Raw genomic sequence first — 17,314 nt, 5'->3', positions numbered from 1 at the left:
GGTGGTTTGTCATTACACTCATGATAACACTTTCAGCTTGCAGTCATGCAAAACAAGTATTAAATGATCTTAAAGGCCTACTGAAATGAGATTTTCTTATTTAAACGGCGATAGCAGGTCCATTCTATGTGTCATACTTGATCATTTTGCGATATTGCCATATTTTTGCTGAAATGATTTAGTAGAGAACATCCACGATAAAGTTCGTAACTTTTGGTCGAAAATAAAAAAGCCCTGCCTCCTACTGGAAGTCGCAGACTATGACGTCACATGTTGATGGCTCCTCATATATTCACATTGATTTTAATGGGAGCCTCCAACAAAAACAGCTATTCCGACCCAGAAAACGACAATTTCCCCATTATTTTGAGTGAGGATGAAAGATTTGTGTTAGAGGATATTGACAGCGACGGACTAGGAAAAAAACTGAAAAAAAAAGTTGAAAAAAAAAAAAAAATGCGACGGCAATCGCGTTGCATTGAGACAGATTCCTATGTTTTTAGACACATTTACTAGGATAATTCTGGGAAATCCCTTATCTTTCTATTGTGTTGCTAGTGTTTTAGTGAGTTTAACAGTACCTGATAGTTGGAAGTGTACGTCCACGTTGACGCGCAGTGTCTCAGGGAAGTCGACGGCAGCTGTACGGGAGGCACAAGCTCAGCTGATATCCGGTAAGAAGCGACTTTTTTACCACAATTTTCTCACCGAAACCTGCTGGTTGACATTCGGTTGGGATCCATGTTGGCTGTGATCCACAGTAAAATTTCACGTCTGGGAATTTTAAACAAGGAATCACTGTGTGTTTGTGTGGCTAAAGGCTAAAGCTTCCCAACTCCATCTTTCTACGTTGACTTACCGGAGACATCAGTGGATTATTCGTCTTGCAGTTGCTGTTTAAAAGGCAGCTGTGAGCTTGGCTCCTCGGCTTCTCTCTGAGACACTGCGTGTTCACCGTGGCCCTCCGACCTCGAGGTATTTCTTTACAATCTTTAAAATCTCACTAAAACACTATTAAAACAATAAGCAGATAAGGGATCTTCCAGAATTATCCTAGTAAATGTATCTAATTACATCTGAAATGCTCACACTGCCGCAGCCCAGAGCCGTCAATATCCTAATTCACAAATCGTTCATCCTCGCTCAAATTAATGGGGAATTTGTCGCTTTCTCGGTCCGAATTGCTCTTACTGCTGGTGGCTCCAATTATCAACAATGTGATTATGTGTGGAGCCCTGCAACTCGTGACGTCACCCGCACATACTTCCGGTAAAGGCAGGGCTTTTCTATTAGCGACCAAAAATTGTGAACTTTTATCGTGGATGTTCTCTACTAAATCCTTTCAGCAAAAATATGGCAATATCGTGAAATGATCAAGTATGACTCATAGAATGGACCTGCTATCCCCGTTTGAATAAGAAAATCTCATTTCTGTAGGCCTTTAAAGAGAGTAGAAGTAAATATGACAGACCATTCGAATAAGATTAAAATAAAAATATATATTAATAAATAAACTTGTGCTTGAACATGCTTATTTAAAACCACTTAAAGTATTCCAATAAATTTAATAATTTAAGTGTTTTTTCTATTTTGTACAATCCTCCAATATTGAATTACTAAATTGAAATCATTAACATAATGTGAGGATTTGGATTTCACTTTAAGAAAGAGTCTTTTGTTTATGAGAGCAAATGTTTTACACTTTATGAAAATTTAAATTATTCACGACACGATCCACGCATGCGCGAAGACTAGGTCACTTCCTGGACTTACAATTTATTTTATGACAGAGCTCCTGTGACATCACGTTTTGTGATAGCTGAATGTTTTATTAATGTTTTGCATTGAAATAGATTATCTAGGAGTAAAAGGGAACAACATTAAAAACATTTGGACGGGTAAGTTTAAATAAATCAGGCAGTAGTATCGCTACATGTTCTACCACTTTCACTCTTGTCATTGCAATGAATGTCGCACGGGGGCGCCACTGAACCCCATCATTAAAGCTTTGTTTGATATACCCTGAAATTTATTTTTGAAAAACAATACACTGTTTTATAACACATTGTTATTCAAATAAATATTACAGCAAAGAAAACCATGGTAACAATGACAGCAGGCAATATTTTATATAGCGCTTCCTTTGTCGTCCACTCGATTGCGACGTCATTTCCAGCTTCCGGGGTAAACGGAAACAAAGCAGAATAGCAGTACTGCCTTGTAACGTCGACGCTAATAAGTCAGTCTTATTTGTTATCCAGTTTGAAATATTTACGTCGTAAAAAATACATATTTGATTCTTTTTTTCAGGATAAAGTCGTCTTGATGCGCTAGAAGCACTGTGCTGCTTCTCCTGCTATCTTTGCATGTTAGTTAGCTTAGCATGCTAGTTAGCTTAGCTTGTTAGCTGCTAACAAAGAGACGCGGACGTTATCAACACATCGCTAAGTAGAGATCAAATGTGAGAGTAAAGTCTTGTGATTGTGTGAAAATGTGCGAAAGAACGATAGCAAAGTATGAGGAGGAACTTTGCCCATCAAAAGAGGAGAAGGAGCGACATCAAGTTTTCAAGAAACATCAAGTTGTGTTACACAGACCAGGTTTGTTTACTTCTTACTCTCACATCTTTACTAACTTTATATTTCATTTTTAACACTTTTCTTCAATAGGAAGATGCTTTGTCTTGTGGGGATGATGCAATGCTTTGATTTAGATTCTTCATGAAAACGAGACAGTTTGAGGTTGATGTTCCTCAGTTTGGAACAATGTGTGAAGTTTGCTGGGGAAGGGTACACTTTCATCACGGTACACATTCACTGCTACTAGAAAGCCTGAGCTTGGTTTTGTTGAAATATGTTTTTAACTTACACATAACACAGTACTATGTAGAAAGTATACACAAATACTGCAAGAAAGTAAATGGAAATATAATTTCAAATAGGTAAAAGGCTATGTATATTCCCAGTTACGAGTAGCCGTAACCTGTAATGTGTTTTCTTTTTGATAGGGAGTTCCACATGTTGGTGGTATTGCAGGCAAACAAATTCAAACCTTTTTTGGAGTGAAATCTGGGTTGAATGTGATGTGTACAACTACCTCTGGTGATATAATGGTGAATATATTTTGAAGTATCTGGACAGGTACATGGGTATTTTAGTAGTATGGTGTATCTTGTACACTAGACCAACTGCAAGAAGATGTACTCTGTCGGCCACACCAAGAGCCTCCCCACGTTAAGGAAATGGTTGGCGGAAAGGTGAGCCCGAGACGGACGGTTGAGTAGAAGCCCAATCATTTGGTTTTGGGCTGTCTGGAGTTTGTTTTTCAGGGCTAGTAACGCGTCACTGTACCAAACATGAACTCCGTAGTCAAAGTGGGGTTAAATGAGCGCTCGTGTTAGAGACTTAAGTGTATTTCTACCCACTAGTGGGGTGATCATACGGTATAAGAAGTAAGGTTGTACGGTATACCAGTATTGGTATAGTACCGTGATACTATCCATCCATCCATTTTCTACTGCTTGTCACTTTTAGGGTCGCGGGGGTTGTTGGAGCCTATCTCAACTGAATTAATCATATTCAGTACTATACCGCCTATAAAAAGTACTACTTCTATGTTTGCATCAAAATGTTTTGCCATCACATCTTCTTTCGTTTTTTTATTTTTTTTAAATTTATGTTATGTTTATAAACTTAGGAAATATGTCCAGTGACATATTTCCTGAGTTCTTTGTTCATGTGTCACTGGACACATGAGGACTTTGAGTATGACCAATTTATGATCCTTTAACTACTTGGTATCAGATTGATACCCAAATTTGTGGTATCATCCAAAACTAATGTAAAGTATCCAAACAACAGAAATATTCGTGATTATTACATTTTAACAGAAGTGTAGATAGAACATGTTTTCAAGGGGAACATTATCACAATTTCAGAAGGGTTAAAACCAATAAAAATCTGTTCCAGTGACTTATTTTATTTTTCAAAGTTTTTTTTTTAATTTTACCCATCATGGAATATTCCGAAAAAAAGCTTTAAAGTGCCTGATTTTCGCCATCTGTAAATCCACCGTCTACTTTCCCGTGACGTCACATCGTGACGCCAATACAAACAAACATGGCAAATAGAACAGCAAGATATGGCGACATTAGCTCGGATTCAGACTATGATTTCAGCGGCTTAAGCGATTCAACAGATTACGCATGTATTGAAACGGATGGTTGGAGTGTGGAGGCAGATAGCGAAAACGAAATTGAAGAAGAAACTGAAGCTATTGAGCGAATAGCTGTTGAAGCTATTCGGCGATCGCCTTCTAACCAACGATTGCATCTTTTCACTATTGGAGCAACTTAAATCTGTCGATTGGTAAGTGTTTGTTTGGCATTAAATGTGGGTGGAGGGAAAGACTGGATGCAAATATAGCTACAAACGTACATACAGCTAGCCTAAATAGCATGTTAGCATTGATTAGCTGGCAGTCATGCCGTGACCAAATATGTCTGATTAGCACATAAGCCAATAACATCAACAACACTCACCCTTGTGATTTTGTTGACTTTGTTGTTGGAAATGCATCTGCTTTGGGTGTTACACGGTATCCATACATCTCTGTGCCATGTCTGTCGTAGCATCGCCGGTAAAATGTGCAGACGAGGGACTTTCAAAGCTTTTGACACTGGTGCAACTCAAATCCGTCGATTGGTAAGTGTTTGTTTGGCATTAAATATGGCTGGGAGGAAAGGCTGGATGCAAATATAGCTACAAATGAAGCATAACGATGCAATATGTATATACAGCTAGCCTAAATAGCATGTTAGCATCAATTAGCATGCCGTGCTAATCGATGCACACTCCACGTAAGTCTACTTGAATCCGTCCCTGATTGTGTTGTTACACCCTCCGACAACACACCGACGAGGCATGATGTCTCCCAGGAACGGAAAACTGTCGAAAACACGGAAAATAACAGAGCTGATGTGACTCGATTTTTGTAATGTGTTTGAGAAAATGGCGGATTGACTACCTAGGTGACGTCACGTTGTGACGTCATCGCCCGGAGAGCGAATAATAGAAAGGCGTTTAATTCGCCAAAATTCACCCATTTAGAATTTGGAAATCGGTTAAAAAAATATATGGTCCTTTTTCTGCAACATTAAAGGCCTACTGAAATGAGATTTTCTTATTTAAACGGGGATAACAGGTCCATTCTATGTGTCATACTTGATCATTTCGCGATATTGCCATATTTTTGCTGAAAGGATTTAGTAGAGAAAATCGATAAAGTTCGCCACTTTTGGTACTTCCTGAAAAAGCCTCGCCTTTACCGCAAGTCGCAGACGATGACGTCACATGCTGACGGCTCCTCAGATATTCACATTGATTATAAAGGGAGCCTCCAACAAAAACTGTTATTCGGACCGAGAAAACGGCAATTTCCCCATTAAATCTGAGCGAGGATGAAAGATTTGTGTTTGAAGATATTGATAGCGACGGACTAGAAAAAAAAAACGAGTTAAAAAAAAACGCGATAGCATTGGGACGTATTCTGACGTTTTTATTCACATTTACTAGGATAATTCTGGGAAATCCCTTATCTTTCTATTGTGTTGCTAGTGTTTTACTGAGTTTAATATTACCTGATAGTCGGAGGGGTGTGTCCACGGCCGGGTGTTGACGCCAGTGTCTCAGGGGAGTCGACGGCAGCTTTATGGACGGCACAAGCTCAGCTTTTATCCTGTAAGAACTGACTTTTTAACCACAATTTTATCACCGAAACCTGCTGGTTGACATTTGGTCTGGATTCATGTCCGCTTGACCGCGCTGTGATCCATAGTAAATTTTCACCTCCGGGAATTTTAAACAAGGAATCACCGTGTGTTTGTGTGGCTAAAGGCTAAAGCTTCCCAACTCCATCTTTCTACTGTGACTTCTCCAATATTAAACAAATTGCAAAAGATTCAGCAACACAGATGTCCAAAATACTGTGTAATTATGCCGTTAAAGCAGACTACTTTTAGCTGTGTGTGTGTGCAGCGCTCACACTTCCTAAAACCCTGTGACGTCACGCGTACACGTCATTACACGACGTTTCCAAAACAAAACTCCTGGGAAATTTAAAATTGTAATTTAGTAAACTTAAAAAAGCCGTATTGGCATGTGTTGCAATGTTAATATTTCATCATTGATATATAAACTATCAGACTGCGTGGTGGCTAGTAGTGGCTTTCAGTAGGCCTTTAAGGTATATATTGATGCTTACATAGGTCTGGTGATAATGTTCCCCATTAATGAGCTAAGTGAGACAATGTTGGTGGCACAGCTTAGTGAATGTTTTAAAAATGTGTGCATCCTTTCGGGACATATCTGTGTTCCAGTCAGAAAGAAGATGTAAACCTGTATCAACATGTTTACACAAAACTCACACACTCACCAAATATGTTTTATTCTGTAATCAAATCTAATTAAAACTATAATTTCACTCCCAGCCAACAAAATGACCACAAAACAATATTCTGCATGATGACAAAAACATGAATGTTTTTGGAAGTGATTTTGGAATTTAATATTTTTATTTCCATGATATTGAAGTTATGGTAATGACTATGTCATTAAAATATTATGGTTAAGTTTAGAGATAATGTTTAGGTGTAATAGACCATATACACAATAAAATATTTACATACTTTACACCAGTGAGTGTAAAGTTAAGAATCCCACAACCAATGCTGCCTTTCCAAGTCTGTTTTTGTTCTCTCTTTTGAATTAATTGTAGTGACTGGGATAGGAGGAAGTATTTCCTGGGTATTTATTGGTTGTTTTGCTACACACTTTTAACACAACACACAAAAGAACACAAATAATGTCATTGTGTTAACAGTGTCAGTCCAAAACTATTTCTATTCTCTCTTTATCTTATTTACTTATTTACCCAACAGACGTCCATCAGCCCACTCACATTAAAGAGGAAGAGGAGGATCCACAGCCCCCCCACATTAAAGAGGAAGAGGAGGAAGTGTGGATCACTCAGGAGGAAAAGTGTCTTCTAGGGCAGGAGGAGGCTGATCTCAGCAAGTTTCCACTGACTATTGTCTCTGTGAAGACTGAAGAGCATGAAGACAAACCACCTGAGTCCTCACAGCTTCATCACAGTCCAAGTAAGCACAACATCCACATTTCATTTTATTCTCAGGGCATTCAATCCATCACAACTGGACTCTTCACTTTGTCTTACAAGACCTTTGTCCTCTCATTCAAGTAGGCTTCATCACTTCATGCTCATAGACTTCAAGTCTTAAATCCAATCATTGGAATTTAGAGGGAAACTGCACTATGTGGGGAACTTTTTTCTATCGTTCACAAGACATGAGGATGGATATATATATTTTTTAAATCACATTCTAATCATTATTGTAAATAAAAGTCCACTTGCAATGGCACCAGTGGGAGGTCCTCTATAACCATCCAAAAAGCGCCAACAATACTCCATTTGCATTTCGTGGCTTGAATACCAAGCAAGTATTAGTGATATTGTTATTATAAGTGCTAACGCAGACCAACTATTTATAGCTTGTGTGTCTATGTTGACATCACCGGCTGGTGAGCTCCTTCCTCACCTCGGTGCTGGTGAAAGATTATTCCAGATCAGGAATCGTGCTTCTCACCTGGATAGCAGAAGGATGAGGACGTACTCTGACAAGTTGGTACCCTTTGACAGACAATTTAGAACCGGCAACGGCGAACGACACAAAAAGATGCTTAGCTTCACCCGCCTTTTCCGTGCGACGATTATGAGTCATTCTTCATCCAAACGGGAATATAACTCAATTTTATCAGTCTTTGTCATAGTGACCGCAGACTTTGTACAGTATGTGATGTTTTATTATGTTTGTTGGCTCTCAGGAAGTCTGCAGTGTTTAATATTCAGTGATGTTAAAAAAAAGCAAATGTGATGCATTTTTTAATTGATTCCCTAATAAGCATAAATAGGTATATATTACATATTTTTAATAATGTACCTGTTACTAAATGACATATATACCTACTGCATGTACATAAAACCATAATAGAGGTTTTGTATGCTTTTTTAAGTCCTTTGTAGGCAGAATAGTGCGACTCTAATAGCCTCTATTGTAAGCAAACTTTTGATCGCATTTATTTACTATTTAGAATGGATTAAAAGGAATAAACATATGTGTTCCTGATAGGCAAAAAACAAAGTGAATATTAAGTGAAGTGAAGTATATTTATTTAGCGCTTTTCTCTAGTGACCCAGAGCGCTTTACAGAGTGAAACTAATGATCTAAGTTACATTTAAACCAGTGTGGGTGGCACTGGGAGCAGGTGAGTAAAGTACCTTGCCCAAGGACACAACGGCAATGACTAGGATCAAACCTGGAACCGTCGAGTTGCTGGCACGGCCTCTTTACCAACCGGCCCACGCTGGCCTTAGAATGTATTAAATTCTATCAAAATCGTAAATGCATCCTAGAAATGTTTCAATAATTCCATTAACAATATTTGTATTTAAGAACGTTCTAATGTAACGTGTTTCTATCTACACTTCTGTTAAAATGTAATAATCCCTTTTTCTTCTCTTTTGTTAAAATGTAATAATCACTTCTTCACTTGTTTTTTTTTAAATATATTAAGGACTTGTTTTGTTGTGTGATACTTTAGTTTTGGCTGATACTACAAATGTAGGTATCGATCCAGTACCAAGTAATTACAGCCAGGGTCAGTATCGGTCATACCAATGTGGATACTGATATTTAAATCTTTCAAGATCATTGTTTGAGTCCATTTTTGTTGGCAATCATAATCAGACAAAAACACAGGATGGTGGTGTTAGAATAAGTGATCACTTGCCTGTCTATACAATGATCCAAATGAATAAGGAGCCAAACTTACCAACAAAAAGACAAATAAATAACTTTGTTAGAATAAAATCACCAGAAGCAGTGAAGGCATTCAAGGCTGATCTTTTAAATCCGGATTGGCAAAATATTTTTGTGGAGGATACTAATGATGCATACAATACATTCCTGGATATATTTCTGACACTTTATGACCGTCACTGTCCATTGAGAGAATATAAGCAAAATTGTCAGGCTTTCCCCTGAAAGTTTGTCTGTTTTGGTTTTTTCCTCTGCATTTGTCTGTTTCCTCTGTGTTTAGTATCCCCTGTCTTTAGTTCCTGTCTAGTGCTCTTATTTTGTCATCTTCACTTGTTCCCTGAGTGCTGTCTTCCTCCTCAGCTGCGGCTGATTGGCACCTGGCCACACCCGTTGCCAATCAGCCTGCTCCTATTTGTACCTGTTTTGTCTTGTGTGAGTTGCTGGATCATTGTATTGTATTGTCGTTGCCACATATCACTCTTGTCGTGCTACCTGTCGTGTCGTTTTGTTACAGCTACTACCTTCGTGCTACATTTTGTCCTGGTCGTTGTAGCGGTAAGCTGTTCTTGTTAGTCGTTAGTTATTTTCAGTTCTTCTATTTGCTGTCCTCTAGCTTCCATGCTAAAATTCCTTTTTGTTTTCTAGCTTCCAATGCTATTTCCCTTAGTTTGTTTTTCCGTCCACGTGCGTGCTTTTTGTTTGTTCTTGTTTAGTTTTAATTAAATCATGTTTTCATATTCTATGCCTGCCTCCTTCTCTGCATCTTGGGGTTCACCAAATACCCCTGACAAAAATACTAAAACGAGGAAGAAACCATGGATAACAAAAGGTTTAGTAAAAGCCTGTAAAAAGAAAAATAGGTTTTACAAGGAATTTATTAAACATCGAACAAAAGATAATGAGGACAAATATAACAAGTATAAAAACAGGTTGACATGTATCATGAGGCTGCAACAAAATAATGATTATGAACAATTGCTGCATAAAAATATAAATAATATAATTGAAAGTTGGAATGTTCTTAATACTATGATTGAAAAATCTAGCAAAAATAATTTTACAGCATATCTGGTAAAAGATGACAACTCAATTATTGAAAATATAGAAGAAAAAGCTGAGGAATTCAATACGTTTTTTGTGAATGTTGGCCCAAATTTGGCCAAAAATATACATTTTGATATGAATGATGACAAAAAGTTAAAGCGTGTATCTGACATTAAAAATTCTATTTGTCTTGGCGGAGTTTGTGAAAGTGATGTGTTAGAAGTGGTCAAAGTATAAAAACTTGTTAAAGAAGTGATGGATTGTGTCCTGAAGCCGTCTACTTATATATGCAATAAATCTTTTTCAACTGGAACCTTTCCTGACAAAATGAAAATTGCTTAAGTTATTCCGATTTATAAAAATGGTGATAAGCATATGGTCTGAAATTATAGACCTATCTACTACCTCAATTTGCAACAATTCTTGAGAAATGATTTGTAAATAGACTTGATAAGTTCATTGACAAACATGAGCTATTGAATGAGCATCAGTATGGCTTCAGGAGTAATCCATCGACGTCCCAAGCGGTGATGGACTTTGTAGAAAACATAACTACAGCAATAGAAAAAAAGCAACACACCGTTGGAGTTTTTATGGACTTATGTAAAGCTTTTGACACAATCCATCATTCCTAACTTCTGCAAAAATGGGAAAACTATGGCATAAAAGGTGTTTCACAACAGTGGTTAAGTAGTTATTTAAGTAACAGATCTCAATATGTGGAAATTAATAAGACTAAATCACACCAAGAAGAGTAACTTTTGGAGTTCCACAAGGCTCGGTATTGGGACCTAAGTTATTTATACTTTATTTAAATGATATTTGTTCAGTATCTAATCAATCGAAATGTATTATGTTTTCAGATGATACACATGTATATTGTTCAGGAGAAGACTTGAAGGAAGTGTTGAGGATAAAAGAGGTTGAGTTAATTCAGCAAAAAAATGGTTTGATATTAATAAGTTATCATTAAATGATAAGAAAACTAAATGTATGGTGTTTAGTGGTGCAAGGACAATTTGTGAAGCAAAATTAAAATTAAATCAAGTGGAAATTGATAGAGTATATGAAACTAAATTATTGGGAATAATAATTGATCATAAACTATGTTGGAAACCGCATATTTAATATATAAAGGGAAATATATCCAAATCTATTGCTATTTTTTATAAAGTAAGACACATGCTGAGTAAGACATGTCTGTATATTTTTGTATTATTTTTTCATTTTTCCTTATCTAACATATTGTGTTGAAGTTTGGGGAAATGTTTAAAAAACAAATATAGACCAAATAATTCAACTTCCAAAAAGGGTCATCAGAATAATACACAAAGCCTGCTACTATGGACATACCAATCCATTATTTATAAGTTCTAATGTGATAGAATTTTCAGATATTGTGTTTTTAAAAACCTTGGAAATTATATTTCGAGTAAAGAACAACAGCCTTCCAGCTTGCATTCTTAGGTCTTTTTTAATTAAGAGGAGAAAACTAGAACACTGATTTTTGAAATGGGTAAAGTAAGAAGGAATTTAAAATACAAATGTGTTTCAGTTTTAGGAGTTAAGTGGTGGAACAAACTCAGTGATGAGTTGAAGACATGTAGTTCTCTCACTGGGTCCATTTGTACACTCTCATGTGGACCAATAGATAGAAATGCTGTTAAATGTAGCTTTGATGTGGCAAGCTACTTTTGCAGTGTAGCTTGTAGTGTAGCTTGCTACAATTCTCTGAGGATAGCTTAGCTACATTTAATTGAGAGTAACTTGTAGCTTAGCTTACTACATCTTCCAGGTAGCTTGCACATCACTGTCTATTTGGCCTAGCTCACATGTGAATAATTTGAATTCTGCAAACTTCAATACAGTTACACCTCATTTGTGTTTTATGTTCTGCAGACGTCCAGCAGGTGTCAGCAGAGAGTCATGAAGAGATTTCCTTCAAGCAGCAGGAGTGGAACTCTAGTGTGGGACAGAATGAGCTACAGGCCCCGTCCTACATTAAAGAGGAGCAGCTTCATGATGAAAATGAAGCTCAGTCCTTACAGCTTCATCACAGTCAAAGTGAGGAGAACAGAGGGGCGGAGCTTGTAAGTCAACACATCCCAGAAGCTGATGGAGAGCATTGTGAAGATATAAAGTCAGAACCAGACAGCATCTTTGCTCCACTGTCAGACATGGACCACATGATGTCAGACTCTTCTGATCACAGTGACCACATCCAAAAACCTTTGAAGGGTAAAAATGACTCTAAAGGTGATACGAGACATCACATTAACAACAAACACTTTGACTGCTCTGAATGTGGGAAATCATTTAGACGGAAGAGTAATTTTAGAGAACACATGAGAATACATACTGGAGAGAAACCTTTTACTTGCTCGGTTTGTAAGAAGAGTTTCTCCAGAAAGCTTGACATGATCAAACACATGAGAACACACACTGGAGAGAAACCTTTTGCTTGCTCAGCTTGTACTAAACAATTCAACACTAAGTATGAAATTATGTTACACATGAGAATACATACTGGAGAAAAACCTTTTACTTGCTCTGTTTGTAAGAATAGTTTCTCCACAAAGGTTGGCATGACCAGACACATGAGAATACATACTGGAGAGAAACCTTTTACTTGCTCTGTTTGTAGAAAGAGTTTCTCTTTAAAGTATCACATGACTGCACACATGAGAACACATACTGGAGAAAAACCTTGTACTTGCACTGTTTGCAATAAAAGTTTCTCCAGAAAACAACACATGACCAGACACATGAGAACACACACTGGAGAGAAACCTTTTCCTTGCTCTGTTTGTAGAAAGAGTTTCTCTTTAAAGTATCACATGACCACACACATGAGAACACATACTGGAGAGAAACCTTGTACTTGCCCTGTTTGTAAGAAGAGTTTCTCCCGAAAACTTGACATGTCCACGCACATGAGAACACATACTGGGGAGAAACCTTTTACTTGCCCTGTTTGTAAGAAGAGTTTCTCCAGAAAGCGTAACATGACCACACACATGAGAACATGTGTGTGATAAAACATTCAGGATTAAGTATCAGGTCAGTAAACACAAGTGTGTAACAGTCATGGAAGCTGCAGGGATTTAAAAACACTTAAACAGTGATTGTGCTAAATGTTCTCTAAAAACACAGCATGTTTAATATGAATGTATATTTGATGTTGTATGTAGTGCTTCTCATATTCTACTGTTATATGTTGTCCTGGAGTTACTTTTTAAGTTGTGTGCATACATTTAATATTATTTATGTAGTTATTATTGTATTCTATTTTCTTATTTGGGTTTTTTTCACACATTTTTTAAATTGCAATTTATTGATGTTATTTTCCAATTAAAAGTATAAATGAATAAAATTGTGGACTCTGGTAGATTAACAGCACTGTTACATCATGGATGTTAAAGGCCTACTGAAAGCCACTACTACCGACCACACAGTCTGATAGTTTATATATCAATGATGAAATGTTAACATTGCAACACATGCCAATATGGCCTTTTTAGTTTACAAAGTTGCAATTTTAATTTTGTATCCTGTTGAAAACGTCAGTATGATGACGCGTGCCCGTGACGTCATGGATTGTAGCGTACATTTTTTTCCAGCACGATCCGAGCTATAAGTAGTCTGCTTTCATTGCATAATTACACAGTATTCTGGACATCTGTGTTGCTAAATTTTTTGTAATTTGTTCAATTAATAATGGAGACGTCAAAGAAGAAAGACGTAGGTGGGAAGCGGTGTATTGCAGCTGCCTGTAGCAACACAAATACAGCCGGTGTTTCCTTGTTTACATTCCCGAAGGTGAAGCTTTACTATGGAACAGAGCGGTCAAGCGAACATGGTTCCCGACCACATGTTAGCCGGTAGGTTTCGGTGAGAAATTTGTGGTAATAAGTAGGCTCTTACCGTAGACATGAGCGGAGCTTGGTCCTTCCTCGTGCCCCTGTCAAAAAGGCAGCAGGGCGGCATAGCTCAGTTGGTAGAGCGGCCGTGCCAACAACTTGAGGGTTGCAGGTTCGATCCCTGCTTCCGCCATCCTAGTCACTGCCGATGTGTCCTTGGGCAAGACACTTTACCCACCTGCTCCCAGTGCCAACCACACTGGTTTAAATGTAACTTAGATATTGGGTTTCACTATGTAAAGCGCTTTGAGTCACTAGAGAAAAAGCGCTATATAAATGTAATTCACTTCACTTCCCTCAGAGACACTGGCGGTCACCACACCCGTGGCCACACCCCTCCGACTTTCAGGTACGACCAAATAATCTCACTACAACACAAGTAACACAATAAGCAGATAAGGGATTTTCCAGAATTATCCTAGTAAATGTGTCTAATAACATCTGGAACGCTCCCACTAGCCTGTCTTTTTTTTTTTTTTTCTAGTCCTTCACTCTAATGTTCCTCATCCACGAATCTTTCATCCTCGCTCAAATTAATGGGGAAATCGTCGCTTTCTCGGTCCGAATCGCTCTCGCTGCTGGTGGCCATGATTGTAAACAATGTTCAGATGTGAGGAGCCCTACAACTAGTCATGTCACGCGCACATCGTCCGCTACTTCCGATACAGGCAAGGCTTTTTTATTAGCGACCAAAAGTTGCAAATTTTATCATCGATGTTCTCTACTAAATCCTTTCAGCAAAAATATGGCAATATGGCAAAATGACACATAGAATGGACCTGCTATCCCCGTTTGAATAAGAAAATCATTTCAGTAGGCCTTTAAGAGTATGTCTTACTCTGCCAGTGCAATTGGTTTGCCAACCCCAGAGATGCGAGGTCACCATTTCCCGGGTCTTCTTCTCTATCATCCGAGTCCCCGAGACGATGGCTGTTGGGTAACCATATCATTAGGATTACTGCAATACCAAAATTGCCAAATATACATAAAGTACAAAGACAAGAAAGAACACACTTATGGCTTCCTGTTCCTTTTTTCTGGCAGATCAACCTCATTCTCTGCCTCAGATTGCAGGTCTGAGGTGTTGCAGCCGTTTCGATATTGTTGCATTATTTTTAATGCGTCTTTGTAGTTGTCTAAAATTGAATATGTTAAAATTGTTGCGGTCCGCTACACGGATCATTACATTTTCTTGTTTATTGTTTCTTTTCTGTATCACACTTTGTAGTCTGACCTCTTTATTTCCTGTTTGGTTTGTCACCATGGTTGTTAATTGATTTCACCTGCTACTCACGGTCCCGCACACCTGCTACGGATAGTCACCTTCCCTATATAAGCCTTCCTCTTTTGTTTGTTCAGGCTGGGACTCTAGTTTGCTTTCATGCAACTGTACGACTGCTTTATGTGTTTTCTCGCTAGCTTATACGCTAAGCCACTAGTTATTCTTAGCTCTCATGCTAATTGTGTTTGTTTTACATTTTGTGCCTTTGTGCCAAGTTTTAGTCTATTTGTATCTCCTAGCTCTCATGCTAGCGTCTTTTGTTTGCCTTTTCTTAGCTCCAGTGTTTTTGTTATATATCTCCTTTTGTTAAATAAATCATTATTTCTTACCTTTTGCTGTGTTCGTGCTGACGCATTCACGGAGGAACAAATCTGGCATCACAATGTAATAAAAATGAAAATTAGCTGTAGAACTGAACAGAATAGTATTATTATTATTGATGATGATGTATCAGGTCTCTCTCTTACAACCTACTCAGTGGCCTATTGTCCGCCCTGAGATCGGTAGGTCGTGAGTTCAAATCCCGGCCGAGTCATACCAAAGACTATAAAAATGGGACCCGTTATCTCCCTGCTTGGCACTCAGCATTAAGGGTTGTAATTGGGGGTTAAATCACCATAAAATGATTCCCGGGGCGCGGCACCGCTGCTGCCCACTGCCCCCCTCACCTCCCAGGGTGTGATCAAGGGTGATGGGTCAAATGCAGAGACTAATTTCGCCACATCTAGTATGTGTGTGACAATCATTGCTACTTTAACTTTAACTTTACAAGAGACCTGGTTAGAAGATAGACAGAATAGGTTATTCCAAGCAGAAAGAGAAGCAACTTTGACGTTATTTTTAAACAAGAAATTGATACATTTGCATACCACAAGTTCGGACAACAGAAACGTCATATCTTGGCCAGCCTTTTTTGAACGTCTACACGTGTCCTTCGTCTTAAGGTTGGTAAAAAAGACAGGCACAGTCTTTCTATTCATGTTTGCGCTAAAAGACAAGAAAATATGATAAAGTTTATCATTGATTATTGTTTCTAATGTTGTATTTAAATAAATACAATGTTAAATGGTGATGTTGTCGGTTTCATTGCTACAAACTAGACAAGATATAGGGCAACATTAAATTGTGGGTGCACTTCTTGATTCGGCCCCATGAATAGGCCAAGAGCTGCTAGAAAAATGTGTCAGCAACATTACATTTTAACAAACCAGAAAGTATCTTACTTGATTAAGTGAACGCAGCAGGAGCAATTGTAGGCAAAAATCCAGGCAATAGATGATGCTGCAAAACACACAAAATAGAAGATGGGACCATGCAAGTTCCATACAGTAGCATAAGAAATTATGAACAGGCACAAAATACATTAGTTGTCTGAACCGACGTAAACAGTGATTAAAATAATTAATTTCTAATTCATTCATTTGAATGATAAAGATTGCAGATACACTTTACATTATACATTATATATGTTCTGTGTTGTGTCTTTTATAGTGATGCACACACAGGAGTTGATGTGGAGGATTTATTCACCTTTTCTTTTTTTGAATGGAAACAAAAACAGGGCGTCTCACACACAGTCCACAGTAAACAAGATCTCTCTCCACATCCGAGCATCAGTGCACTCAACTCAGTTATTTATGCTTACATGTGGAAATAACAATAATAATAATAAAAGGTAAATAAAGCATAAAATAGTCTCTAATTAATTAAATAAAAACAGTATATATAATATATACATCATCAAACAACAAAAATATATATTAAGAAAAAGGATCCTTAATATGTGCAGCAATATTCCTCATTTTTCCCACTCACATCAACTCATTTTATATGTTTTTCTACAATTAACTATGCCCAAAAACTCATAAAGTTATAAGATGGCGGCGCCCGGAAGGGCTGCGACCTCAAGGAGCTCCTGCTAAATATGGAACATTTGGCAGAAATACCGGACAATTCTACAAACTTTATGGCTGGCTCACATCGTGGTCACTCCGTGATCACATACGACCGCCAGACACTTCTGGATGTGGACATATCGGGCCGTTTTGGACTGAAAGATGCGTGCTTGCTAGACCTGCTACCTAGCACGGGAATACGTCAACGGCTACATCCAGCGGCCTGTGAAGCAGCGGAGTATAGTAGCAGCGGGGGCCGTCTACGGAGCAGACGCCA

The 17,314-nt window shown here is 38.0% G+C and overlaps 1 protein-coding gene across 8 annotated transcripts in view; it reads left to right on the top strand.

The window, feature by feature from the left end:
* LOC133545573 (zinc finger protein OZF-like) overlaps nt 1-17,314 on the top strand; it is a 538,609-nt gene that overhangs the window by 37,160 nt on the left and 484,135 nt on the right. For 2 of the 8 annotated variants that reach the window (XM_061891283.1, XM_061891281.1), the window contains 2 exons: nt 6,938-7,156; nt 11,840-16,128. The exons of 1 other annotated variant lie outside the window; for it this stretch is intronic. In XM_061891283.1, the coding sequence (XP_061747267.1) occupies nt 6,938-7,156; nt 11,840-12,975 (1,355 nt within the window). In that variant the 3' untranslated portion in view covers nt 12,976-16,128. Of the gene's footprint in view, nt 1-228; nt 2,601-3,007; nt 3,972-6,937; nt 7,157-11,839; nt 16,129-17,314 lie in introns of those variants that run through there. 5 more of the 8 variants (XM_061891287.1, XR_009804874.1, XM_061891285.1 and 2 more) reach the window with 5 other exon arrangements.

This window comes from Nerophis ophidion, linkage group LG28 (assembly GCF_033978795.1).
Source record: "Nerophis ophidion isolate RoL-2023_Sa linkage group LG28, RoL_Noph_v1.0, whole genome shotgun sequence".
Taxonomy (NCBI): domain Eukaryota; kingdom Metazoa; phylum Chordata; class Actinopteri; order Syngnathiformes; family Syngnathidae; genus Nerophis; species Nerophis ophidion.
This window is presented reverse-complemented; position numbering and strand designations above follow the sequence as displayed.